Raw genomic sequence first — 27,798 nt, forward strand, 5'->3', positions numbered from 1 at the left:
TTGGAGGCTTGTAGCTCTCCATTCGCATTTCGCAGCTTCGGTCAAAAGTGGGTAACTGGTATTGTGTAAGTGGTTGTGGATATGTCTTCTTCTACTTCATTTGTTCATCCAATGTAATTACTAATTTATTATAAATTAATAATTTAGTTTATTTTATAATTTCAGTTTATACTTATTATTTAATTAATACGTAAATTTGTAAATGATTATATAATTAGAATTTATTAATTAAAATAAAAAATTAGTATAAAATTATTAAAATATGAAATCTATAGAGTTACTTAGAGAGTTAGAGTACAAATTTATATTTTATAATTAATATTTTAGCAAAAAATTATTAATTCATATTCTACATATTAGTTTTTTTTTAAATACCTTGACAATTAATAATTTAATATTAGATCTACAATTTATATTAAATTCTAATTTCTACACAATTACTCATGTGACTCAAGTAAAGTACCTTTTAAATAATTAAATTGTAAGATTTACAATTTCATATTTATTTTGTTAAATTGTAAATTGTAATATAAATTATTATATTATATATGTATGCATCAACTAAAATTTTTAATAGTTAGCAACGTAAAGTTTAAATTTAATCCATCATTTACGTAATATTGTTATGTAATTAACTAATTAATTAATTATGTACCATTTTTATTCTTAATTTATTGTACTAAGACGATAATTTTTTTTTTTTTTTTTAACTTGTGTAGAGGACTTATACTAGAAGTCATCTAATCAAGCTCCAAGATGCCACGTGATAAAAAAGAAATTGAAGAGCTACTTAGTGAAGACATTGGTTGGCATTTTGCTACTCCAGTGGCAGGTAGTGGACGTGTTGTCTTATGTAAATTATGCTGAAAGACAATTAAAAGAGGAATTACATTATTGAAACAACACTTGGCACATAAGAAAGGTCAGGTGTCTTTGTGTCCAAATGTAACCACGTAGGTGAGAGAAGAAATGATGAAACATCTATAACAATATACAGAGAAGAATAAAGACAAACAAAAAAGGCAAGAGGAAGTAGAAGTTCAAATTAGAGGAGATTTTAAAAATTTGAGTGACGAAGAAGATTCAGATGAGGAAATGAGATTTGCTCTACAAGAAAGCATACGAGCACAACAAAAATGGGAAGAGAGGCAAAGATTTAGGGTAAGAAACGGTGGAAGCAGTAATTCTTATGAACAGGGCGGTGGCTCTAGTAGTGGCAATGTCGGTGGTTTTGGTAGAGTTCGGTCACAAAGTGTTTGAGAAGCTGGAGGCAGTGGACGATAATGGATTAACCCTAATGTTGTTGAAGCTAGATGAAGAACGATGGATCCTACTTTAGAAAGAGGTAGGAGTGCCAAGCAACCAAAAATAAATACCAAAATTTTGAAGGATTTAAGGAGTAAACTAGGAAAAATAGTGGGCAAATTTTTAATTTATTATCGAATTCCAGTGAACATAGCTGATTCTCCATTTATGCGGCCGATGCTTGATGTTACTGCAAAGGTCGGAAAGGGGGTGAAAGGCCTATCACCTTATGAGGTTTCTGAAATATATTTAGAGCAAGAGTATCAGGAAATGAAAAATTATATATCTTCTTTTGTTGACATTTGGAATGAGAGAGGTGTAACCATTATGTGTGATGGTTGGTCAGGACTCACAAGAAAACACATAATAAAATTTTTAGTTTATAGCAATAGAGGCACTGTTTTCCACAAGTTAGTTGATGCCGCTGATGTGCCGAGCCGAACAACTGAATATTATTTTAGGTAATTTTCTAATTTTAATTGACTTGAGCCACTTGATGACTTGCATATTTTTAATTAAGTCGTAGTAATTGTTAAAAATCTATAATTTCATTTCAGATTAATGAACGAGGTGGTTGAAGAAATTGGAGAGAAAAATGTTGTCCAAGTAATAACTGATAATGAAGGCGGGAGGGAAATTATTAATGCAAAAGAGACTCAATCTCTACTGGACAACGTGTGCATTTCATTGCATAGACCTTATTTTTGAAGACATTGGTAAGAAAAGTAATGTAAAGAAGGTCTTAGAAAATGCTAAAACAGTAATCTCTTTTATTTACAGCCGCACGTGGACAGTGAATTTCATGAAAAAGTTCACAAATAATAGAGAATTGCTTCATCCTGCTATAACTCAATTTGCCACCCACTTTATTGCTTTGGAAACCATTGTTAGGCATAAACAAGCATTAACGGAAATGTTCACATGTGATGCTTGGAAAAACTCAAGGTTTGGGATGGCAAAATCTGGCCTAGCATATGATGCGAAGAAGATTATCTTAGGGCAAGAGTTTTGGCAGAAGACCTCTGATATAATTAAAGTACAGGAACTCATAGTGAAAGTTCTTAAATTTGTTGATGGTGATGAAAAACCAACTATGAGTTTCATATATGAGGCAATTGATAGGGCAAAGTTTGCAATTCAGAAAGACTACCAATTCTACAAAGATTATTGAAAAATTATTGAAAATCGGTGGAGTTTTCAATTGCATAAAGAGTTATATGCAGCTAGTAGGTGTAAATAAAATATAATTTCTTATTATTTCAACTTTTAAATCATGTGTAGTTTGCATTAAAAGTTACTACACTAATACACTATTATTGATTAATATATTTGTAAATTTAATTTTAGTATATTTTTTGTATCCCCAATTTCTTTATGGTACCCCACCCCCTTTTAAAGTTGCTGGAGAAGTTATGGATGACGTTAAAAAAGTGATAACCAAGCTGGTGCCTGATATAGACACTTAAATTCGGGCCATTAATCAAGTAAGTATTGGTTCTGTTGAATAATGAGTTATTTTAGTAGTTATTTTAGTATTTTGTTATACTTTCTGATAATATATATCAATTAGTTAATTATACTTCACAATCTTCGTGTTTTTAGTTTTTGCTATATCGGGATAGGCAGGAGACATTTGGAACTTCATTGGTTCAAAGGGTAGTGTAACAAACAAATCTTAGTAAATGTGGTTAAATAATGGATGAATGAATCTATTTTGTCATTTTTATGTTCAAATTTGATTTTTCAAACATACACTATATTGACATGTGTTTTTATTCAATTATTTATGTAGCCGAATGATGGATTCATTATGGCATGTGTGCTCTCGAGCTCCAAAAAATAGCAATAAGAGTTCTTAGCCAGACCATGTCAGCTTCGAATTGTGAGCGTAATTGGAGCACCTTTAGCCTCATCCATATGAAAAAAAGAAATAGACTAAAGTACATGAGACTAAAAAAACTTGTTTTCGTGCATTGCAACATGAGGTTAAAGTTGAGACATACAATGATAAGAAACCATCAAGACATTGAAGATAGCTTTAACCCTATTAATTTGGACTATATTTTCGAAAAAGATGATCCTTTGAGTCCATGGTTACAGGAGAGAGAGGCACCATTAAGAATTTGAATAAATGTGCACAAGGAGGTGATCAACAACCAATAAATGTGCATGATTCAAGTTCAAGTTCTCAATGTGCATAAAGTGATGATAATCTTGGTTTGAGCCCTCCAAGTGATGATGATGGTGGTAGTGAACTTAGTGGTGCTGGGGCTGGGGTTGATGGTGGTGGCGGCAGTGCAGAATATGGTATAACAATTTGCTCTTAACAATTTTATTAACATATTTGGTAAAATGATAATGTTTCAGGAAATAAGCATATAAGTTCAAGATCGAATGCTTAAAATGCTCACAAGCCTTATCAAAGGAGAAAACTTTTATTTCAAAGACAATCAAATGAAAGCTCGCCAGATATTGAAGCTTGGTTTTAACGAGAGATAATAGACAACTCTAATAAAGCTTGAAGTATATTGAGACATGAAGTCAAGATGGGCTCAAAGACATGGAAAAAGCATGAAGACTTAGTGCTTTAAGTGTTTATGTTTAAGAAGTCTTATGTAAGTACTTCATTCAATATCAATATGATTATATGAAACTCTTTAGGATATATTATAGACTTAGAGACCAATTTTTGAAAACCCCGGAAAATGATTTTTAAAGTTACAATTGAATTTTTCAAAAATTAAGGATTTTAAAGTATTGAAAAATTGAAAATTGTGAAAATTTGACAGCTCAGCCGACTGACCAGAAAGCCTAGTCGACTAACAATTTTTCAATTAATTTTCTGCTCTGACAGAATGGACTCAGTCGACTGACCCAGCTGACTGACCCCAAACAAAATAGGCCCAGTCGACTGAGCTGCGAAAATTTTAAATTTTAAACAGCAATGGGAAATTTCCAAAAAATAAGTTTTTGAATTCTAAACGTTGTAAAAACTTGGGAAACACTCCAAGTAACGTGGGAAACAAGGAATTACTTTTTAAAACTCTATAAATACTTCCTAAACCCAAGGATTTTTACACATCAAGCAATACAATCAGCATTTTCAAGCATTGATATTGCAAATTCTTCTAAAGCCCTCTCTTGCTCAAACTCTTACTGAAGAATACTACTGATATTTTGCTGATCAAAAGCCTACGTTGATTGGTTAACACCCAATACTCATTAATTGAAAGCTTATTTAAAATCTAAGTTTTGGAAGAGTGTTGAAAATTGATATTGTGTTTCATACTGAGAAATCAAGTTCACTAATACAGGGCTATTATCAGTTGCATACATACACTCTACTTTGAGTTACTCAAGGTGCTGTAACTTTGAAAGTATTGCTGGAATCATTGTGGATTGTGTTGTGGTCATCTTGATTGAATTGAATTGAATTGCTAAAAGGGATATTCAAATTGGTATACTCATTCATAAAGTTTTTAACCAAGTTACTTTTTCGCTATACTTATTGTTATTAATCAATTTTACGTTTGTAATTGTTAAAACTAAAGAGGATTGAGAAAAAGTTTAATAAAATGGATTTAAAGAAAATTTTAAAATCCCAATTCAACCCCTCTCTTGGGAATACACCTTCCTTTTCAGGGTATGATACAAGGACATCATTTGTTGGGGATGTATATCCTCATAATCGTTATAGACTACATGATATACCCGAAAATTTTGACTTGTGTATTCCTCCAGGGTACTTATTTTCACAACCCAGGAGGAGTGCTACTAGTGGTTACCCTAGTGAGAGTCATAGTGCACAAACTAGAAGAAGTCACCAACACTGAGATCGTGATTCTACTGAAGATTCATATGGTGTGGTTCGTAGTTTTGGCGACTTTGGTTTAGATGATTCATCATCACAATCATAAGGATCTCATCCAGCATATCCACCATCTCAAGATTCTCAACACTATGATCCATATTATGCGTCTCATCTTTATCCTAGTGGGACAGAAATCTTAGGATCTAGTGAGACTTATACACTACCCAGAGTCGGCCCCAACCCCAACTTGTGGACATTATTCAGGATATAGTCAAGGAGGAGATTATGCACCTCCTATTTTAGTTGGGTTTTCACCACTAGTAGATTTTCAGGAGCAACAATGAAATAACGTAAACTTGGGTTTATTCAGCTATGTAGGGGAAAGAATTCTCAATCCCAATCTCAAGATAGAGATGCAGATTATGAAGATCCTCCATGTCATTCTTTTTGGTGGACATGTGCTATGTTATAAATTTGTAGTATTGTATTCATGTATTCAACTATTTATTGATATTTGATACCAATCATTTTTCAAGTTATGTATGTGTATATTAAGTAGTGAGTCTATTGACTCATTTTTAGTGACTTTATATATTTAATTAATTGATTCTTCATTTTAATTACATTTCTACTTCTTTTTACCCATTAAAGTAATGCAAACTATAAAAAAATGTCCATAATTCTTATTAAAAAGCATTTGTAGGTTGAATGAAAGCTGTCAAAATTCATTAAAAATCATGTATTAATGGATTTCATGCTTATTTTTCAAATTTCGCATGGTTGTGCATGCGTGAAAAAAATTCACGACCGTTACGCCCGCTTCTCGTTACGTAACACCTGCGTGTCCCCCGACACCTGCTAGTTTGTGACTGTTACGCGACTGCGATTTCAAACCATGCTCCAAAGCTTTAGTAAACAAATCAGCAAGCTGCATATCAGACTTCACATAAGTGGTAGTAATGAGCTTTTGCACAAATTTCTGTTGAAAAAAATGACAATCAACTTCCATGTGTTTTGCCCACCGGTGAAAGACCGGGTTGAAAGCAATGTGAAGAGCAACTCGATTATCACACATCAACTCCATAGGTTGGGAATTTTTAAAACCCAACTCTTCCTACATGTTCTTCAAAGAGACCAATTCACAGGTAGTGTGAGCCATAGCTTTATATTCTGATTTAGAACTTGACCTGACCACCATTGTTTGTTTCTTACTCTTCTAAGAAACTAAATTACCACTAATCAAGATGCTATACCTAGTTGTGGATCTTCGGTCGGGAGGCCACCTAGCCCAATATACATTTGTATATCCATGAATATAAGTGTGACCCCAATCACGATATAAAAGGCCTCACCGAGGTGCACCTTTGAGATATCTCAAGATGCGAATTATTGCGTGCCAAAACTTGTCCTCGAAGAATCCAAAAATTGACTTACAACACTTGTTGCAAAAGATATGTCCGATCAAGTGATTGTAAGATAATTCAACTTTCCAATAAGTCTTTGGTATCGTCTAGGATTAGGCAACAAATCACCCATATCCGATGCTAACTTCTTGTTAGGATCCATGGGGTGTATCAATCGGTTTGGATCCCAACAATCGAGTTTCATCCAATAGATCAAGAACATACTTCCTTTATTACAAAATAGTTCCATACGAGATCTAGATACTTTTATACCTGAGAAATATTTCAACGGTCCCAAATCTTTGGTTTGAAACTTAGTCTGTAGAAAAAGTTTGAGACTCTTGAGTACCTTTATCATCATCACCTGTAATAACAATATCATCCACATACATAGTAAGAAGGATCCTACTTGATGAAGTATAATGATAAAACACAAAATGATCCAGTGCGCTCCATCGAAGACCAAACTCAAGTATTACAACATTGAAATGACCAAACCATGCTCTGAGAGACTGTTTTAAACCATATAGTGCCTTTTTGAGCCGACACACTAGGCTTGATTCCCCCTGAGCAACAACCCCAGGTGGTTGTTCCATATAGACCTCCTCCTCAAGATCACCATGCAAGAAGGCATTCTTCACATCTAATTGATGCAGAGGCCAGTGAAAAGTGGTAGCTAAGGAGATGAATAGACGTATTGATGTAAGTTTGTCAACTGGAGAAAGTTTCAAAAAAATCCAAACCATACACTTGAGTATACCCCTTAGCAGCAAGATGGGCATTCAGACGAGTCACACAACCATCAGAGTTGACTTTTATAGTATATACCTAGCAACAACCAACCACAAACTTGTCAAGAGGAAGAGATACCAGGTCCCAAGTGCCATTGTTCTATAAAGCATTCATATTCAACCATAACATTCCTCCACTTAGAGTGGGCTAAGGCTTTTGAAACATATTTAGGAAGAACAATAGATGATAGAGCAGTAACAAAACAATAATAGGAAGGTGATAAGAAGTCATAACAAACATAGTTGGAGATGGGTTGTTGGGTACACGTGCGTTTACCTTTTCAAACAGAAATGGGTGGATCAACAACATGGGAAATTGGATCATCAGACGAGAAAACCAAAGGCGTGGTCGTAGAAGCTTGAGGGAACTCTCTTCCTTGGAGCCACTATCGTGAATACACCTGCAAATTAGGATGATTGAGACAATGAGAAGGACTTGAACTACATGGAGACTTTTGATGGTTGATTGGGCAAGGACAACGAACTAGAATATGAAATATCAGGCAGAGAAAGAGATACATTGAGCTCGGAAGCACTCAGGGACTGGGTGTAGTAAGGTGTAGACTCAAAGACATAATGCAGAAACAAAGAAGCGAAGTAGCACAAGACTATAACAATGATAACCCTTTCGAGTGTATGAGTAGCCCCTAAAGACACATTTTATAGCACCAGGATCCAACTTGTCTACCCCAGTAGTTAGTTGATGAAGAAAGGACACACACACCCTAATATACAAGGAGGGAAAGAGAATAAAAGTGAATTAGGAAAGAGAATGGAGTAGGGAATTTCACAACTAAGAACAGAGGATGGCATCTTGTTGATCAAATAGCAAGTAGTAAGTACAACATCAGTCCAAAACACTTTAGGTACATGCATTTGATGAAGTAATGTGTGAGTGTTTTCAAGGATATGTCTATTTTTCCTCTCTGCAACCCCATTTTGTTAAGTGTGGGCACAATATGATTGATGGACAATACCAAACTGAGTCATATAAGTAGTAAATTGTGAATTGAAATACTCGTTAGCATTACCACTTTGATGTATTCGAACTGGAAAGACAAATTGAGTCTTTATTTCACAAAAAAAGGCGCAAAATATATGAAATAACTTGGAACAGTCTTTTATTAAATTTAGCCAAGTCATTCTTGAATAATCTTCCACAAAGGTTATAAAATATTTGAAACCCAATTTGGACACAACTCTATTAGGTCCCCCAACATTAGAATGGACTAACATGAAAAGGCTTGCGGCCTGCTTATTGACTTGGGAAGCAAAAGGGACTTGATGGTGCTTTCCCAATGGACAAGACTCTCAATCAAGACTAGACACAAAACTCAAATCAAGAACAAGACGTTTCAACTTTTCCAGTGAAGGATGACCAAGGCGACAATGAATTTGGAGAGGTGTGGCAACAACAATGCTAGCAGTAGAAGAAATAGCAACTCAAAGTGATGAAGTCCACTAGCTTCATGCCCTCTGCCAATCATTTTCCTTGTCTTCAAATCTTGAAAAACCACAAAATTAGGGAAGAATGTTGCTAAACAGTTCATGGATTTAGTAATCTTGCTAAGGAATATAAGATTGAAAAGAAACTTGGGAATATACAAAATTGAAGTAAGAGAAATAGAAGAAGTGGGATTTATAGGCCCAATTCCCTTGATGGCAGTGGTCGATCCATCAATAAGAGTAACACAAGGTAAATTTGCAAGATATTGAAAAGTAGAGAAGAAATTAGATATACCTGTGATATGATTAGTCGTAGTGGAACCTATGACCCAAGGACTAGAATGAAAGTACTGGATGATGGGCATATTGTGGGATTACCTGTTTGGGCAAGAGATGCATTGGGAAAAGAAGCCTATTGTGAAATTTGATATTGCTGGAACTTGGAATAGTCTTCCTCTGACATGGATACAATATGTTGCCTTCCACTCGGCCCCAAAGGTGTGGAGTCAATGGCGGCTTCATTGGCTGCCTCCAAAGGTGTGAAGTCTATGGTGGCTGCATTGGCAACACGTGCAGGTCTATTGTGGAGATCCCAACACTGCTCAATAGTATGATTACCTTATCCACAATGAGTGCATTTGCGAGGAGTGCCTCTACCTCATTTATCTCTACCACCACGACCGCTCGAACCACCTCGATAACTTTTGTGGTTGAACTATAATCACCTTGTGTGGCAAAGTCTGCCCTCTCAAAGCCATATGCAAGAGTAGGAGAATGTGTGCTAAAGGAAGCATGAAAGACACGAGAATAAACATTGGAAAATGATGACAACTTTGTACTACTAAGTATCTGGGATTAGACTACCTCAAACTTGGGTCTCAAGCCTGCTACAACTTGAAGAATTGTCATCTGCTCCCTTTGCTCCTGCATCTTGTGATCGTCGGCAGTTATGGGTTGCACGACATTAAGCTCCTCATGAATACGTTCCATATCTCCAAAATAATCGGCAATGATCCTATCTCCTTGTTGTAATTGAAAGTACTCCTAAGATAAATCATGCATGTGTAATGTACTAGGGTATAGAAGTTTGACATAATCCCAAATCTCCTTGCATGTATCTAGATGTATGCACATCCATGCAATCTGTGGCTCCATTGAATTCCACAAGAGGGAAACAATCAAGGCATCTTCTTGAATCCACACTTCTTTTCTCCTCATTAGAAGGATTAGATTGGAGCAAGTGGTCATATTTTCCTAATCTTGCTAAATCCGAACAACCTTAGACCATTGAACATAATTCTTTCTATCTAACTTTTGAGGAGTTATCTATGGTAGCAATGAACGAAACATGTTTTTGGGATTCATAGACTCCATCCCAACACTTACAAACTAGCAACCACACCAATGTCAAACAAGAAGAACAATCAAAACTAATCAGGACAATAGCAAACAATGTGAAGCACAGACACAACCATGGACAAGGTGAACAATTTGCCTACTGACGATAATACCCTTAGTAACTCTCACTAATTAACATACTAACAAACTTTATAATAATAATAAAAGACTTAAATAACCTTTAACACAACTATCGGTTACAAAATTAAGCAGCAGTAGTAAACAAGTATGAAAGTAGACGAGCAATGTAGCAAACTGTAAAGCAATACATTTCATTTTTAACAAAAGCTAGTGAGTTTTACAATACTGATCTACATTCACCCTACGCTATTCTAGCTCCAACACTAGGGAACATCAAATTAACAGAGTACCGATTATCCCCATTTTATGCTAAGGAATTTTCTTACTCAAAAAATGAAACCTACACTATTTACATGATGTACATCCTATGTACACAACACAAGTGGTCACAGGCAAGCGTAAGACCCTAAACAAGCTTGACTTATGACACAACCATGCTCATAGGGGATCCAACACATTGAACATAGTCCTAATTAATGGTGAAACTTTAAATGGAGGGGACATCAAAGAAGGTATTTGCAAGTTTTATGAAACCCTTTACTCCAATGCGTCTACTTGGAGACTACATGCTTAGGGGTTAAATATCTAAAGAATCTGCACCTCTACAGCTTCTTGGCTGGAATAGTCCTTTAGTCAGGAAGAAATTCTATTGTGGTCTAAAAAATTGTAATGGTGATAAAGCTTTTGTACTCGATGGCTTCACCAAAACATTTTCCTGAGCAAATTGGGACGTTTTCAAAGCTGATGTTATCGAGGTCTTTGATGAGCTCGATTCTACGGACAAATTTTTGGATAGCATGAGTTCCTCCTTTATTGCATTGATCCTTAAGAAGGTGGGGGGATGTTATCATCAAAGATTTTGGCCAATTAGTTTGGTGGACAATGTCTACAAGCATTTATTCTAGGTTCTCGCATTAAGACTGAAAAAAGCAATCATGGGAGTCATAGAACAGCACCAACATTCCTTTGTCAAAGGGAGGAAAATAATGTATGCTGCCTTCATTGCCTTGGAATTGTGGGTAGTCACTCTAGAGCTGAAAAAATGGAAGAATCGTTTGCAAAACTCGAAGTAGAAAAGGCCTTCAACCATGTTTATTGGGATTTCCTTTTGAACATTTTCAAAAAAAAAAGAAAAAAAGAAAAAAAAAATAGAAAACAGATTGAGTTGTGCATTGCCGCACCATTCTCAATTCTCGCTAATGGCTGCCTTTCAGGGTTCTTCTGCTCTTCCCGGGGATTATGACGAAGAGATCCCCTTCCACTCGTCCACGAGAACAAGAATTTTTAAAAAGGCTGATGGGCAGGGAGTGGAAGGAAGTTGTAGGGAGATGGAAGTTTCTCACCTCTGCTTCCCTATGGTATCATGATCTTCTGTTAGGTGGAAGCTCATCAAATTCTTAATCGTTATTCTTACATCTCTTCTTCAAAGCAATTTCTGGTTTGAAAGTCTGTTTGAGAGAGAATGAGCTTATCCCTGTTGGGAATGTGAGTGAACAATTTTTGGCTGGTATAATGCATTGCAAGCTGGAGGGCCTTTCTTTTGAACTACCTTGGTCTCCTTCTTGATGCAAAGCTCAAGGGAAAATGGATTTTGGGACTTATAGTAGAAAGATTTGAAAACAATTGGCTGGTTGGAAGCATTATTACCTCTTTAAAGGTGGTAGACTCACCCTCATCAAAAGCAACCTCCCTAAGCTCCCAATTTACTTCATTTCACTCTTTTCTACTCCTTGCTCAGTGGCCAAAACATTAGAAGACATAACGAAAAACTTTCTCTGGGGAAATACAGGGGAGGTTGTCATGTCCCATTTATTTAAATGGGATGTTGTTTGGCAACCAATTTCGAGGGATTTCCTTGGTGTCAAATCTCTCATTCTTTTAAACAAGGCCCACCTTGGTAAATGGATGTGGAGATTCACAAACCAAAGGGAGTTATTTTGGAAAAAAGATGATTGCCTTGAAGTACAACCTGATCACAATGGATGGACATCCAAGGCCCAGGCAACTCGACGGCTAATTTTTTGGAATTTGATTTGTAAACGGTGGGAAGATTTGTTAGAAGTGGGATTAATAGTTTCTTTTGGCATGATAGCTGAAGCAGCTCATCTCCTCTCAACTCTTAATCTTGCTTGCAACAAAGATGTTTTGGACAAAGATGTTTTGGTGAGTATGTATATGGACAACATCAATGGGGCAGCTTGGAACGCCCATGATTGGGAGCTTGATTCTTTTGCTGATTTTTACAGATGTCTTTACAGAAATGTCCCTAATTGGACCATTTTCTGGATATGCCTCAATGGAAGCTCAACAAAAATGGCTACTTCACTGTCAGATCCTTCTACTAGCAGCTTGACAGTCGCTCTTGCGCAAACCAAAGTTGCTTTTTCTTTTAATTTTTATTTATTTGCTTGGGAGGCAAGTAGGATGATCCTTGACAAATTCAGATAAGAGGTTTCACCTTGGTCAATCAATCCTTTATATGCAAAGATGATGAAACTGTACTACACTTACTGCTCCTCTGCCCCAGACCAGAATTTGTAGGATTCTGGCCACTGGTCTTACTGGACAGTTCTGCGTCAATGCTGACACTCTGGGAAAGGAAATCTGGGCTCTGAAGGGTATTTCTATGAATAAAGAAAAGGGAGGAAGCATTGTTGTTGATCCCAATCACTCCCTTCTAGATTGTGTTTGGGGGGGGGGGGGGGAGAGTGGATGATGCTAGAGCTTTTGATGGAATAACTGCTTCTCCCACAATTCTCAAGGTTGGATAGCTTATTACTCTTTGAAGCTGGTTTGGTGGGCAGTACGTGCTGGACACATTTAATTTAAGAGATACACTATCCAATTGTAACACCCTCCCCCCCCCCCCCCCCCCCTCTCTCAAGTTAAGGAATCTCTCTATACTTGTATATATATTGGAGGATTTGAAAACTCAAATTTCAATTGCAAGGAAATTTTTTTCCATAAAATGTAGCCAAAAAATTAGCAATTTTTTTTAATATTTTGAAATTTGATAAATTTCAGATGATTTGTGTTTGAAGGAAATTCTGTCAGAAAGTGATCATATTTTTTTTTCAGGGTAGTGTAAAGTGGAATTTTAACAAAAATCTGACTTTTTTCAGTCTTCCTTTCTGTTTTCCTTTGAAAAATGTAAATAATTCATCATTTTTTGGCTTCAGAAATTTAAGGAAATGGATTGATGAACAGAACTCAAAATTTATTGAAAAAGCAAAAGAAGAAGCCTTTGCTGCAAAAGAAAAGGTAATCGCATTATTTCTTTTAATTACCTTAAGCAAATGTTTACATTAGTCATGGTCTCTCTCTCTCTACTATGTTTCTTTTCCTTACATTAATTGTGTTCTCTATTTTAACTGTGTTTCTCTGATAGCAAAAGAGCATGATGCGGAGGCTGCAGGATGAGGTCACCAGAGTTATGTTGGCAAAAAATGGGGCTCCTCTTTCCATTTCTGAACACGAAGATCTTGTCTCAAAGATAAAAACAGAAGTACAGCATAATCTTGCAGGGACTCAAGAAGCAACAGATAGAGAACCAATAAGTATGTTTGCCATGCTATATTTTATTGAAATGTCTAAAATTATTTAAAGTGCAGTGAAGTAATTACTGATTTTTTATATCCCCATTCCTTTGTTACTGGTTAACTCAGTCACAGGTTTTTGTTCTTCGTAGCTTATGTGAAAGCACCATTTGTACAAAAATGAGATGTTACAGAAACCTTATTGCTGGACTTCGTTTGTATTTTATTTATAAGCAAGTTATGTTCTAGCTGTTAGTTGAAGGTTTATTTATTATCAAGAATGTTTCGCTCTCATGTTGTCAAAATTGAAGTTTCACTTACGTCGACCATTTGGTGAATACCGTTGAAGAATGTCAGTTGAAGGTTATTATTGTCAACTCATGTGTACATTTTATTGTAAACACAGAGAGGGGTTCCCACAATATCTCATGGTTTAATTCTTGTTCTCTCTCTCTCTCTCTCTCTCTCTCTCCTCTATGATGAAACATAACATAGTGTTATAGAGCCAAAACCATAACCCTACCCGCCAAGCAGCCAAAAGCAAAGTGCTGAGGTTAGCTCTTATAGAGGTTATGGTGATCCAGTGACAGGTGTGCTTCCCTGGGATGATCAAAACCCTTAAAGAAATTTGGGAATTTGATCATCCTTAGGCTGTCAATTTGAGGTTTTTCTGGGCTGTGACTTCCTTTCCAGTCCTTAAAATAGATTAATATGGTGTGATCTGATGCCTCCCCACTGCAATTCTTCCTCTAATATATGTGTCTAGAGTTAGTAAATTAATTCCAAGCAGTATCTTGCCTTGATTTAACCATGGATGCTGCATATGAAGCAAAATTACTGGTCTGGGCTGGCTGTCTTGTTCTGTGTGTGATGTTCTCTTGGGTGCAATCTCAGTGTGTTTGCTTCCTGGTCTGTGCAGAATCTCTGCGATGTCCTGGTTAGTCCAAGTTTGTTTGGTTCTCTCACGAAGACTTATCCTTGTCCGAGTTTCTCCATTTATGACATTCCTTTAAAAAGGTGCTCGAGCATGATTCCAAGATCTAAAACCCTAGCAAGCAGCCATTACTGCCAAGCCGAACCCTGAATCCATAAACCCTATATTTGACTCTCTCCTTAGAAAGGCTGCTTGCATCCCAGAAAAGTCAAACCACTGTCAGAAGTTTCCGGAATCTTGCTGGACAACAGTGCTAGATCAGAATGACAGGGTTCTCTCAACTCATTGGAAACCAACCTGGCAGTTGTTCAAAGACAGTGCTGATCTATGGATAAAGATCATCAGTAACAGACACACTGCATGCCAATTGCAGGCCAGCAGCTCTGACGCCATATACTGGCGCGTGAGGCTTCACTAAAGTCTGTTTTTGCTCTGATTTCATTGTTAATGGCTTAAACCTTACTATAGACCATGGTATGATGTCAGTTGCTATGGTTTTTGGTCTAGAGTTTCAACTTTTTTGATTGTTTGCTTGCGTTCAAATTGGGCATAATCTGCTAGTGTGTTTGGTAATCTCGATGCCTGTTTGTTGGTGGTAGTTGAGCCACTTGTCAACATGTGTGACTTGGGGATCTAACACAACAACAAATGGAAAAATAAATATGTGTGTGGGATTTGGGGTTTCTATTCCCCCTAATTTTATGGAGTCACCACTAACATTTTATTTACCCTAGATGTGCTTAGGACACCTAATTAACTACTTATTTGAAATCTTAAACTAAATCTAGGTCACAAAAACTAGCAAGGTTTTGTATGCATATCCGAGCTAAGTTTGGTAGTACAGTTGTGCAAGGGGAAAATATTAGTGTCCTTACACACCTGTCCCATTAAAATCTTATTGTCGTAAATTTGAATGGACAAAGGTCTTCAATTTTCTCAAATAATTCCAATTTACCATCAATTTTTTCATATTTGGAATGACTAAAGGATGGTATCACCCCACTTTTGAGTTCTGTTGTCCGATTCATTAGATTAGGGTTTTTCAAGATGCCCAATTTTCTCAAATATTTCCAATTTACCATCCATTTTCTTATATATGGAATCGCAAAAGGATGCTATCACCCCAATTTTGAGTTTTGTTGTCTGATTCATTAGATTAGGGTTTTTGGAGATGAGCAATCACATGAGAATAAGATATGGATAATGAAGAGACATATATCAAATAATGCAAGGAAGGCAAGCCAATGCACCAAAATGAGAAACACAATCCATTAATTGAAGCAAGGCAACTAGGTCAAAGTGCTCAAAATGAGATCATGCCTGAAAAAGGAAGGCCAATAACCCATTGAAGTAAGGAAACTAAGATACTATGAGATAATTACTCCAATCTACATGAGGCTATAAGCAAACTCAAACCTTAATTTCCTATTTCAAAATGTTCAAACTTTCTAAAACAAGAAACAAAAAAGACAAGGCAAGGTCAGAACTTTCCAACTAAGCAAAACAACTTTATGAACAAAAGGGATTTTTTTTATTTCTTGATTTTTCAATTTTTATTTTTTGTGATATTTAGAAAATTCAAAACCCTAATCTAAGGAAATAACCAAAATAAACCATAGAAATGCTAGAAACACTAGGAAGTAACTCTAGATTTAAAAAAAAAAAAAAATTTAAACAATTATTTTTATTTTTTAGAGTAATAGTGATGAAAGTACGATAACAAGCGTACTAAGAGAGAACTGCAGATGTTAGTGTCTTGATCGATGAAACTAGTGGTGGGATAGACTCTTAAGTTAGAATTGTGGAGATAAGCTTTAGAATGTAGAGGTTTTAGGATAAGCTGCCCACAATCTTATACATTGGCGGGAAAGGATTCATATGACTGACACCTAGTGGGACATAACTCTTGGTTTGTTATTGTTGTCGTTGTTGATTATTTGGAGACCTCCTCTCTTGTTTTTGACTAAATTTTAAATGTGGATTGATCTCATTGGAAGTTAATTTTGATTGGCTTTAATACTAGTTGGATGTAATTGATGCCTTCTTGTATAAAGATTTGCAGGGAGAGACATACATGGAGCAACCTCTTGGGGTGTTGCTAAGGGGGAGGATTGTAATATGTGTGGGTTGCACAAGGCTATTTATGATCTTAAGTAGTCTTCTTGAACCTTGTTTGACAAATTTAGTTTTGTTGTCTCTCCTTTTGGTTTATCTAGCGCTACATGAAATCAGAATGAATAATTTCTATATTTCTTGAATAAATCTTTGTACAAGCTAATACACTTCTTATACTACAAGTGGGTATGCTAAAAATGAAAACAATCTCCTAGAATAATCTCTCTTAATAATATACAATTCTCTACATAAATATCCCCTAAATCACTCCAAGATACTTGGGATTTCTACATTCCCCCCTCAAGTTGAATCATAGATATTGATCATATCCAACTTGAAGATGAAATCATCAAAACTCTGTCGGGCTAACCCTTTGGTAAGGATGTCTGCTGTTTGTTCCTTGGTAGGCACATAAGTCATACAAATGGTTCCATCTTCAACTTTTTCTCTGATAAAGTGTTGGTCCACTTCTACATGCTTAGTCCTGTCATGTTGAACTGGATTGAGAGAGATACCAATGGTTGCTTTGTTATCACAATAGAGTTTGATAGGGAATTTACTGTGATCTGTAGTTCTTCCAAAATTTCCGTAACCATAGTCCTTCGCATATCCCTTGTGCAACTGCCCTGAACTCAGCTTTAGCACTACTTCTAGCCACTACATTCTATTTTTTACTCCTCCAAGTCACCAAATTTCCCCATACAAAGGTGCAATATCCGGTGGTAGACCTTCTATCTTCCGTTGATCCTGCCCAATCAGCATCTGTGAAAACTTCTACTTCCTTACTTTCACACTTCTCAAAGAAGAGTCCTTTGCTCAGAGAACCCTTGAGATACCTGAGAATCTTGTACACAGCCTCTAGGTGTGTCTTCTTTGGTGAATGCATGTGTTGGCTTACCACACCTACTGCAAATGCGATGTCGGGTCTGGTATGTGGATAAATTAGTTTACCAACCAATTTTTGATACCTCTCCTTTTCAACCGATATTCCGCAGTCTTCAACTCTCTTTACTGCTTTAATTGGGGTTTCACTAGGTTTGCATCCAAGCATGCCAGTTTCGATTAGGAGATCAAGGATATACTTTCACTGAGAGACACTGATACCCTTTTTTGATCTAGAAACTTCCATTCCCAAGAAGTACCGCATTTGTCCCAGGTCTTTAACTTCAAACTCAGCAGTTAGGACTTTCTTCAATCTTTCCATTTCCACTATATCATCTCCAGTTAGGATTATATCATCAACATGCACAATCAGAATTGTTTTCTTCCCATTTTCAGACTGCTGGAAAAACATAGTGTGATTTGATTGCCCTTGTTGAAATCCCGAGTATTCGTGGGAATAGTGAGTAAATTAGGAAAGTGGATAAAAGTAGAAGATTGTATATTATTCTGTAGGGAGATTGTTTCCTTGTTTAGAATATTTGATTGTATTATATATTGTAAGATTGAGGTGTACATAATTTAGAATTCAAGGAATACAGAAATTGAATTCCATTTACATGGTATTAGAGCTAGGGTTTCTCAACCTTAGCTAACTATGGCCCGCGGCACCGTCAATAGCAAAGGGTCGACCTCTTCTGAAAATATCGACGACAACTCAGAGGCCACATCCATTGGGGGTTCAAATGGGCTAGACAACATAGCCTTTCTACTCTCAGTGGAGAAACTAAACGGAAAAAATTTCAGTGAGTGGGCTCAATCCATAAAATTGGTGATTGAAGGGAAAGGGAGGTTAGGTTATCTTACCGGCGAATGGAGGAAACTAAACTCTACCGACGTTGTAGCCTTGCAAAAATGGAGGTCCGAAAACTCCATGGTCACCGTTTGGCTCGTCAACTGGATGCAGCCGTCAATCAGGAAAATCTACTTGTTCTTGCCAACGGCGAAGGACATTTGGGACGCCGTTCGTGAGACATATTCCAACGTCGAGAGTTACTCGCAGATCTTTGAGATCAAGACCCGATTGTGGTAGATGAGGCAAGATGAGAGAGGCGTTACTGAGTAATTCATGGAGATGACTCATCTCTGTCAGGAGCTTGATCTGAGCATCGAAGAGGAATGGGAGTGCTCTGGTGACAGTGCACGATACAAAAAACGACTCGAAAATGAATGGGTCTTCGAGTTCTTGGCTGGCCTCAACCAAGATTTGGACGACGTACGGGGAAGAATCCTTGGCCCGACGACCTTTGCCATCAACCTGAGAGGTGTTCACCGAAGTAAGGCGGGAGGAGAGCCGACGACGTGTGATGCTGAGGCCACAGGTGGATCGTTTCGGGCCTGAAATACCAGCCCTAAATTCGAATGGGCTTGACATCTCAGCCTTAACTTCAAAGCCCTGCGGGATCTGGGCAAAAATCACAAAGAGGAAAATTATGGTGCGAGCACTGTCGTAAGCCAGGTCATTCAAAAGATACCTACTGGGAGATTCATGGAAAGCCTGCATATTGGAAGCCGAGACAATATAAAAAAAATTGTGGCTATCAGGCTATTACTGATACTTCAACTGAAAGGTCACAAGGTGTGAAAAACAATAATACCACTCCAAGTGGTGTATTCAGTTTTGGGCAGTTGGATTAGCTATATAAAATGTTTTCCTCAATTCAAACATTGAGTCAGTCTTCCACTGGTTCTTTAGCTCACCGAGGTAATTTTTTGTTAGCCCTAAATACTATATCCCGTTACAAATCACCATGGATAATTGACTCGGGTGCATTTGATCATATGACTGATTCTTATCAATTGTTCTCATCCTACTCACCATATGCTGGAAATCTGACATTTAAAATTGCAGATGGATCTCTCTCACTAGTTGCCGGCAAAGGAAGAATTTGCATATCTGATTCTATAACTTTAAAATCTGTCCTACATGTTCCCAAGTTATCTTGCAACTTGTTATCCATTCGCCAGTTAACAAAAGACTCCAATTGCTCTGCTAAATTTGTTTCATCTCACTGTATTTTCATGGACCTATCATCGGGGAAGACAATTGGCAGTGCTAAGGCATATGAGGGACTTTGAGGAGGCAAGAACGAGTGACCAATGTCATACTGTAATTTGTGATTCTGCATCTATTTCTGGAGATAGTGAACTTTTGTTATGGCACTCTAGGATGGGTCACCCAAATTTTCAATATTTAAGACGTTTATTTCTTTCTATATGTTCAAATAAAACGTCTTTTGATTTTCAATGTGAAGTGTGTGAGCTTGCAAAACGCCAGCATATTCTTTCCCAACATCCACATACAAACCATCCCGCCCATTTATTATGATTCACAGTGATTTGTGGGGGGCCCTCACGATCCCCCAATCGCGTCCATATGAAATGGTTTGTTTCTTTTATTGATGATCATACTCGTATTTGTTGGGTTTACTTGTTGAAAGATAAACCTGAAGTCCGCTCCATTTTTGTCAATTTTCACTCAATGATTCAAACACAATTCCAAACTGGCATTCAAATTTTACGTACTGATAATGATACGGAATATATTAACAATATTTTGGGAAATTATCTTCAAGAAAGTGGAATTGTACATCAAAGTTCTTGTGTGGATACCCCTCAACAAAATGGGGTCGCTGAACGAAAAATTTACATATACTTGAAGTAGTCCGGGCATTGATGTTCACTACAAATATGAAGAACTATTTTTGGGGCGATGCTATCTTAACAGCTACACATCTCATTAATCGAATGCCGAGTCGAGTTCTTTCCTTTACAACTCCTCTCCAGAAATTCCAGGAATATTTTCCTACCTCTTGACTCCACTCCAGTCGTCTTTTGGAAATCTTTGGATGTACTACATTTGTTCATGTTCATGCTCACAACTGCGATAAATTGGAACCTCGTTCTGTTAAATGCATCTTTATTGGTTACTCTCTTACCCAGAAAGGTTTCAAATGTTATGACCTAGTCTTCAAAAAAATGTTTGTTAGCCTTGATGTCACTTTTTTTAAAACCACTCCTAATTTCCAGAAGCCCTCTCTTCAAGGGGAGAAGTGGAGTGAAGATCGGTTCTTTGATTTCTTTACTACTGACTCTGTGCCATCTACTGCATCTCCCATTGCTTCATTCCCTGACCCATCTACTGAGTCTTCTATTACATCATTTCCTGACCTATCATACCCAAAAGATCACTTAACCTCAGGGGGAGATGCAGAAAAGTAAAATGACACAAAAATACTTGTTTACTTAAGAAATACGAACACAAAGAACAAGGAGATTCTTATACTTGAGGCACCAATAGCGTTGGAACCGGTGATAGCTCCGAGCAACCAGGAGTCCATGCCCATTCCTGATTTGGTAATAGATAGTCATGAGCTCTCTTCTGATAAGCCTGTACCTAATGACATCAATTTATTGTAGTCAGAAAACCAGGTCGTGTACTCAATATCCCTGGTCTAAATACATGTCTTATAAAAGTTTGTCTACAGGATATCGTGCTTTTACCTCTAACCTTGACAGGATGAAAATTTCAAAGAATATTCAGGAAGCCTTGGAAATTCTTGAATGGAGGGAGGCTGTAATGGAGGAAATGTGGGTCCTGGAGAAAAAATGGAACTTGGGACGTAATGAATTTTCCGAGAGGGAAGAAGCCAATTGGTTGTAAATGGATCTTCACAATGAAATATAAAGCTGATGGGACAGTTGAACGATATAAAGCCAGACTCGTTGCAAAAGGATTTACACAGACTTGTGACATTGACTACATGGAGACATTTGCATCAGTGGCAAACTTGAATACAGTTCAGGTCCTCTTGTCCTTGACAGCCAACTTAGATTGACCACTACAGCAACTCGACATTAAGAATGCATTTTTAAATGGCGAGTTAGAAGAAGAAGTTTACATGACGATACCACCAGGTTTCAGTAAGAAAGGTGAAGAAAAGAGAGTATGTAAACTCAAGAAGTCCTTGTATGGACTCATGCAATCTCCCAGAACCTGGTTTGACAGATTTGCAAAAGTAATAAAAATTCAAGGATATCGACAAAAGCAATCAAATCACATTCTGTTCTTCCAACAGTTTGAAAGTGGTAAGAGAACGATTCCGATAGTGTATGTTAATGATATAATCCTAACTGGGGATGATATAGTAGAGATGGAAAGATTAAAGAAAGTCTTAGCTACTGAGTTTGAAGTTAAAGACTTGGGACAAATGCGCTATTTCTTGGGCATGGAAGTTGCTAGATCAAAAAGGGGTATTAGTGTCTCTCAACGGAAGTATATCACTGATCTCCTAACCGAAACTGGAAAACCCTGATTGAAGCAGTAAAGAGGGTCGAAGACTGCAGAATACCAGTTGAAAATGAGGTATCAGAGATTGGTTGGTAAGCTAATCTACCTATCACGTACCAGACCCGATATTGCATTTGCGGTAAGTGTGGTAAGCCAACACATGCATTCACCAAAAAAGGCTCATCTAGATGTTGTGTACAAGATCCTTAGATATCTCAAGGGCTCTCCGGGCAAAGGACTCTTCAAGAAATGTGAAAGTAAGGAAGTAAAAATTTTTACAGATGCAGATTGGGCAGGATCAGTGGAAGATAGAAGGTCTACCACCGGATATTGCACCTTCGTATGGGGAAATTTGGTAACTTAGAGAAGCAAAAAACAAAATGTAGTGGCTCGAAGTAGTGCTAAAGCTAAATTTAGGGTAGTTGCTCAAGGAATATGTGAAGGACTGTGGTTATGGAAACTCTTGGAAGAGCTACAAATTTCGATGAAATTTCCTATCAAACTCTATTGTGACAACAAAGCAATCATCAATATCTCTCTCAATCCAGTTCAACATGACAAGACTAAACATGTGGAAGTGGACTGACATTTTATCAAAGCGAAGGTTGAAGAAGGAACCATCTGTATGACTTATGTACCTACCAAGGAACAAGCTATTGATATCTTTACTAAAGGGTTAGCATGACAGAACTTTGATGGTCTCATTAGCAAGTTGGAGATGATTAATATCCATGATCCAACTTGAGGGAGAGTGTTGAAATCCCGAGTATCCGTGGGAATAGTGAGTAAATTAGGAAAGTGGGTAAAAGTAGAAGATTGTATATTACTGTAGGGAGATTGTTTCCTTGTTTAGAATATTTGATTGTATTATATATTGTAAGATTGGGATGTACATAATTTATAATTCAAGGAATATAGAAATTGAATTCCGTTTACACTTGTTGATATCCTTGGTTCTTTATCGCCTTCGCAAATCTGTCGAACCATGCTCTAGGAGATTGCTTGAGTCCATATAGGGACTTATTGAGTTTACATACTCTTATCTTCTTCACCTTTCTTACTAAAACCTGGTGGTATCGTCATGTAGACTTCTTCCTCTAACTCGCCATTTAGAAATGCATTCTTAATGTCTAGTTGCTGAAGTGGCCAATCCTAGTTGGCTGCCAAGGACAGAGAACCCGAACTGTATTCAATTTTGTTACTGGTGCAAACGTCCCCGTATAGTCAGTGCCATAGGTCTGTGTAAACCCTTTTGTAGCAAGACGGACTTTATATCGTTCAACTATCCCATCAGCTTTATATTTCACTGTGAAGACCCGTTTGCTGCCTACTGGCTTCTTCCCTCTCGGCAAATTCATAACATCCCAAGTTCCATTCTTTTCCAGGACCTGCATTTCCTCCATGATGACTTCTCTCCATTCAGGAATCTCCAAGGCTTCCTGAATATTCTTTGGAATTTTTATCCTGTCGAGGTTAGAGGTAAAAGCACGATATCCTGTAGATAGAGTTTTATAAGACATGTATTTTGACCTGGGTTAGAGAGTACATGACTTAGTTTGTTTTCTGAGAGCAATGGGTAAATTGATGTCATCAGGCACAAATTTATCAGAAGGAAGCTCATGGCCATTTGAATCTATTGGCTGATCGGGATTGAGCGTGGACTCATGGTTGCTCGGAGCTATCACCGGTTCCAACTTTCTTGGTGCCTCTGGTATGAGATTCTCCCTGTTCTTTGATTTTGGCTTCCTTGAGTAAACAAGTATCTCCTTGTTATTTTGTTTTTTTGCATCTCCCCCCGAGTGTAAGTGGTCTTTTGTACATGAGAGATTAGGTGACAGATCAGGGAATGGTGTAGTGGTGTTGATAGGCTCAGTGTATGACACAGATTCATCAACAGAGAAATCAAAGAACCAATCTTCACTCCAATTCTCCCCCTGAAGAGAGGGCTTTTGGAAGTTAGGGGTGGTTTCAAAGAACGTGACATCAAGGCTAACAAACAATTTTTTTGTGATAGGATCTTAACATTTGTAGCCTTTCTAAGTAGGAGAGTAACAAAAAAAAACATGCTTAATGGCACGGAGTTCCAATTTATCCCTATTGTGAGCATGAGCATGTACAAATGAAGAACACCCAAAAATTTTTAGGGGGACATTAGAGTTAAGCCAAGAGTTAGGAAAACATACTTGGAATTTTGGAGAGGAGTGGCAAAAGAAAGAACTTGACTAGGCATTCTATTAATGAGATATGTAGCTGTTAAAATGACATCACCCCTAAAATATTTTTTCATATTTGTAATGAACATCAATGCCCGAACTACTTCAAGAATATGCCTATTTTTGTGTTCGGCAACACCATTTTGTTGAGGGGATCCACACAGGAACGTTGATGGATAATTCATTTTCTTGAAATATTCTATACCATTATCAGTATGCAAGATTTGAATGTAAGTTTGGAATTGTGTTTGAGTCATGGAGTGAAAATTGATAAAAATAGAATGGACTTCCGTTTTATCTTTCAGCAGGTAAACCCAACAAATACGTGTGTGATCATCAATAAAAGTAAAAAACCATTTCGTGTGAGTGCGATTAAGAGAGCTTGAGGGCCCCCATAAATCACTGTGAATCATAATAGTAAAAGATTTGGATGGTTTGTATGTGGATTTTGGAAAGGAATTGCGATGGTATTTTGCAAGTTCACAAATCTCACATTAAAAATCAGAAGACGTCTTATTTGAAAAGATGGAAGGAAATAAAGATCTTTAGTATTGAAAATTTGGATTTCCCATCCTAGAATGCCATAACAAAATTTCACTATTCCTAGAAATAGATGTAGAATCACAAATTGTAGTTTGACATTGTTCACTCACATTAGCCTCCTCAAAGTAGTAGAGTCTCTCATGCTCCTTGGCACTGCCAATTGTCTTCCCCGATGATAGGTCCTGAAAAACACAATGAGAGGGAAGAAATTTAGCAGAATAATTGGAATTCTTAGTTAACTAGCTAATGGAGAGTAAGTTGCAGGATAAATTAGGAACATGAAGAACGGACTCCAGTGTGATGGAGTTAGAGAGTCGGATATTCCCTTTGCCCGTGATAGACGAGAGTGATCAATCTGATGAGAAAAGATGGCAATTTTAACTTTCAAATTTCCAGCACAGGGTGAATATGATGAGAAAAGATGATAGGCATTGGTCATGTGATCAGAGGCACTAGAATCAATAATCCAAGGAGTTTTGGATTTAGAGGTTATGCTCAAGGCTTCCAAAAAATTACCTCTTTGGGCTAAAGAACCCGAAGAAATATTTGTGGGAGACGTAGCTCTGTAATAACTAAACGAGGTTTGGTTCGTCAACCTAGGTAGAACGTGCCTCAACATTTTCTCATCAATCCCAATCTCTCCGTCGGAACTAAAACCGTCAAAGTCTCGTTCCATTCTTTCCTCCTCCTCTCGGCCATGCAACGCGGAGCGATGACTAGCGTTATTGGGAGGGAGCTTGCGTTGGATGTCAATCAGGTGGCGAAGAACCTGGTCGATGCTGCACTTGTGAATGTAGAAGGCGGAGATGGCCATGACGGAGGCACCAATCAAGGCGGCCATGGCCATATGCAGCAACGACGCTGGTGACGAAGAGGGATCCATGGGGGCGGGTGCGGTTGGTCTAAGCAATTGTCTATGTGAAATGCTAAGTAAAGTGTTGGTGGAGTTCTTGGCGTCGGAGTAGGTCTCACGGACGGCATCCCATACTTCCTTCGCCGACGGCAGGGAAAGATAAGTCCTCCCTATCAACGGCTTCATGGAGTTCACCTACCATGGTGTGACCATGGAGTTCTCTGATTTCAATTTTTGAAGGGTGGCAGCTTCGGTTGGGGTAGGTCTCTGTGTCTTGCTGGTAAGAAATCCCAATTTTCCCCTGCCATCGATCACAAGTTTGATCGATTGTGCCCATTCTCGAAAATTATTGTTCATCTTCTCTGCCGTGAGCTAGTAGGACGAATTGTCGAGTCTTGTTGAGCCCATGGTTGAGATAGCTTTGTTCTCATCCTCGTGAGATTCAAAGGTCATCAAACCTCTGCTATGGCTGGCGGTTTTCGCCATTGATAGCTAGGTTTAATCTCCTAGCTTTGATACCATGAAATTAGAATGAATGATTTCTGTAATTCTTGAATAAATCTTTGTACAAGCTAATACAGTACTTATAATACAATCGGGTATGCTCAAAATGGAAACAATCTTCTAGAATAATCTCTCTTAATAATATACACTTCTCTACATAATTATCCCCTAAATCACTCCAAGATACTAGAGATTTCTACACTACAACATCATTTAGTTTTTTTTTTTTCCTCAAAAAAGGAGACAGGTGTGGTACTTCTAGTATTTTATGCCGATGATTTATCATCATTGGTAGTGGCATGGGGCAAGGCTGCAGATGTCAAGAAGTTGCTTTAAGAAAATTTTCAAGCCAAGGACTTGAGATATTAAGGTATAAGAAAGGGTAGAATCAATCTCAAGGAAATACATTAGACTTTGCTAAGTGAGATGGGCATACTGGAAGCATAATCTTATGGATCACTGTGTGAAGTTATCTAGGGATGTTGGACCATACTTTGAAGACATGTCGACATAAGCAGTGGGTTAGGCAATTTGATATGCATGAATGTCACTAGACTTGAATTATCCTTTTTTGTGGGAGTGGTAAATCAATTTTTTGGAAAATCCCAAACTACCACGCTTAGATGGTGTTTGTATGACTCTAGCATCTCAAAGGCTCTCTTGCTAAAGGTTTGATATATAAATGTATGAGAAAATGTGAGATCATGGGAACCTCTGATGCAGATTTAGGCTCAGTCGATGATCAAAGGTCTACTAGTGGATACTAGACATTTGTTGGAGGTAATCTTGTTACCTGGCATAGCAAGAAAAAAATTATTGTAGTAAAATCTAGTGAAGCAATATAATATAGAACTATGGATCATACTATGAGCGAGATTATGTCGTTGAATATCCTATATGGGAGATGGGATTCTTGACAATGAAGGTCATAGATATATTTAGTGATAATCAAGCTACCATTTATATTGCTCGCAACCCAATGTTTCATGAGAGGACAAAGCACATTGAAGTTGTCCCTCATTTTGTGAGGGACATTTTGTTGAAGAAGGTTCTTATGACTCCATTTGTGAAATTTGTGGATCAGTTAGGTGACTTTTTTCACGAAGGTTTTATTCAAGGCTCCCTGGTTGTCAGAATCTGGGTTAGTGATATTTATACACCTCCAGATTTAGGAGGGGAGTATTATAAGAGAGTAGGGTATTCTAGTAATTATAGTGAGTGAGGGTATTTTTGTCATTCATGTTTTTATTATTAATATATAAGAGGGCAGACCTAGATCTGTGCATTAGGTCTTGGAAAACTGCCTTTGGTTTTCTCTCTCATTCTCTTCCTCTTTTCTCCATCTTTAACTGTTGTGTTTTCTTCACGGAATCTTCAATTTCTTTCACATTTACAACAAGAATTTTGGTGAATAACTAATTGCTTTTGGTCTTCATAGATGTGGAGATCATTTAGTTTTCTATAACCATAATGCTGCTGGACTTGTTTTGTCATTGGCGATCGTGGGGTGATATTTGTTGTGCCGGACACCTCACTTGTGTCAAACACCAATACCACAACTAATTCTATTGAATATATAAAAATTGAAGCAATGCAGAAACTAATAATAAAAGACAGTAAAAAGAACAAGACAAT

General features: G+C 37.4%; 1 protein-coding gene across 2 annotated transcripts in view; it reads left to right on the top strand.

Annotated features, from left to right (window-relative positions):
- The window catches only part of LOC131146279 (uncharacterized), a 76,813-nt gene that overhangs the window by 35,238 nt on the left and 13,777 nt on the right, over positions 1 to 27,798 (top strand). For both annotated transcript variants that reach the window (XM_058095756.1, XM_058095757.1), the window contains exons 12-13: positions 13,415 to 13,496; positions 13,624 to 13,792. In XM_058095756.1, coding sequence (XP_057951739.1) covers positions 13,415 to 13,496; positions 13,624 to 13,792 — 251 coding nt within the window. The remainder of the gene's footprint in view (positions 1 to 13,414; positions 13,497 to 13,623; positions 13,793 to 27,798) is intronic.

This window comes from Malania oleifera, chromosome 13 (assembly GCF_029873635.1).
Source record: "Malania oleifera isolate guangnan ecotype guangnan chromosome 13, ASM2987363v1, whole genome shotgun sequence".
NCBI classification, from domain to species: Eukaryota; Viridiplantae; Streptophyta; class Magnoliopsida; order Santalales; family Ximeniaceae; genus Malania; species Malania oleifera.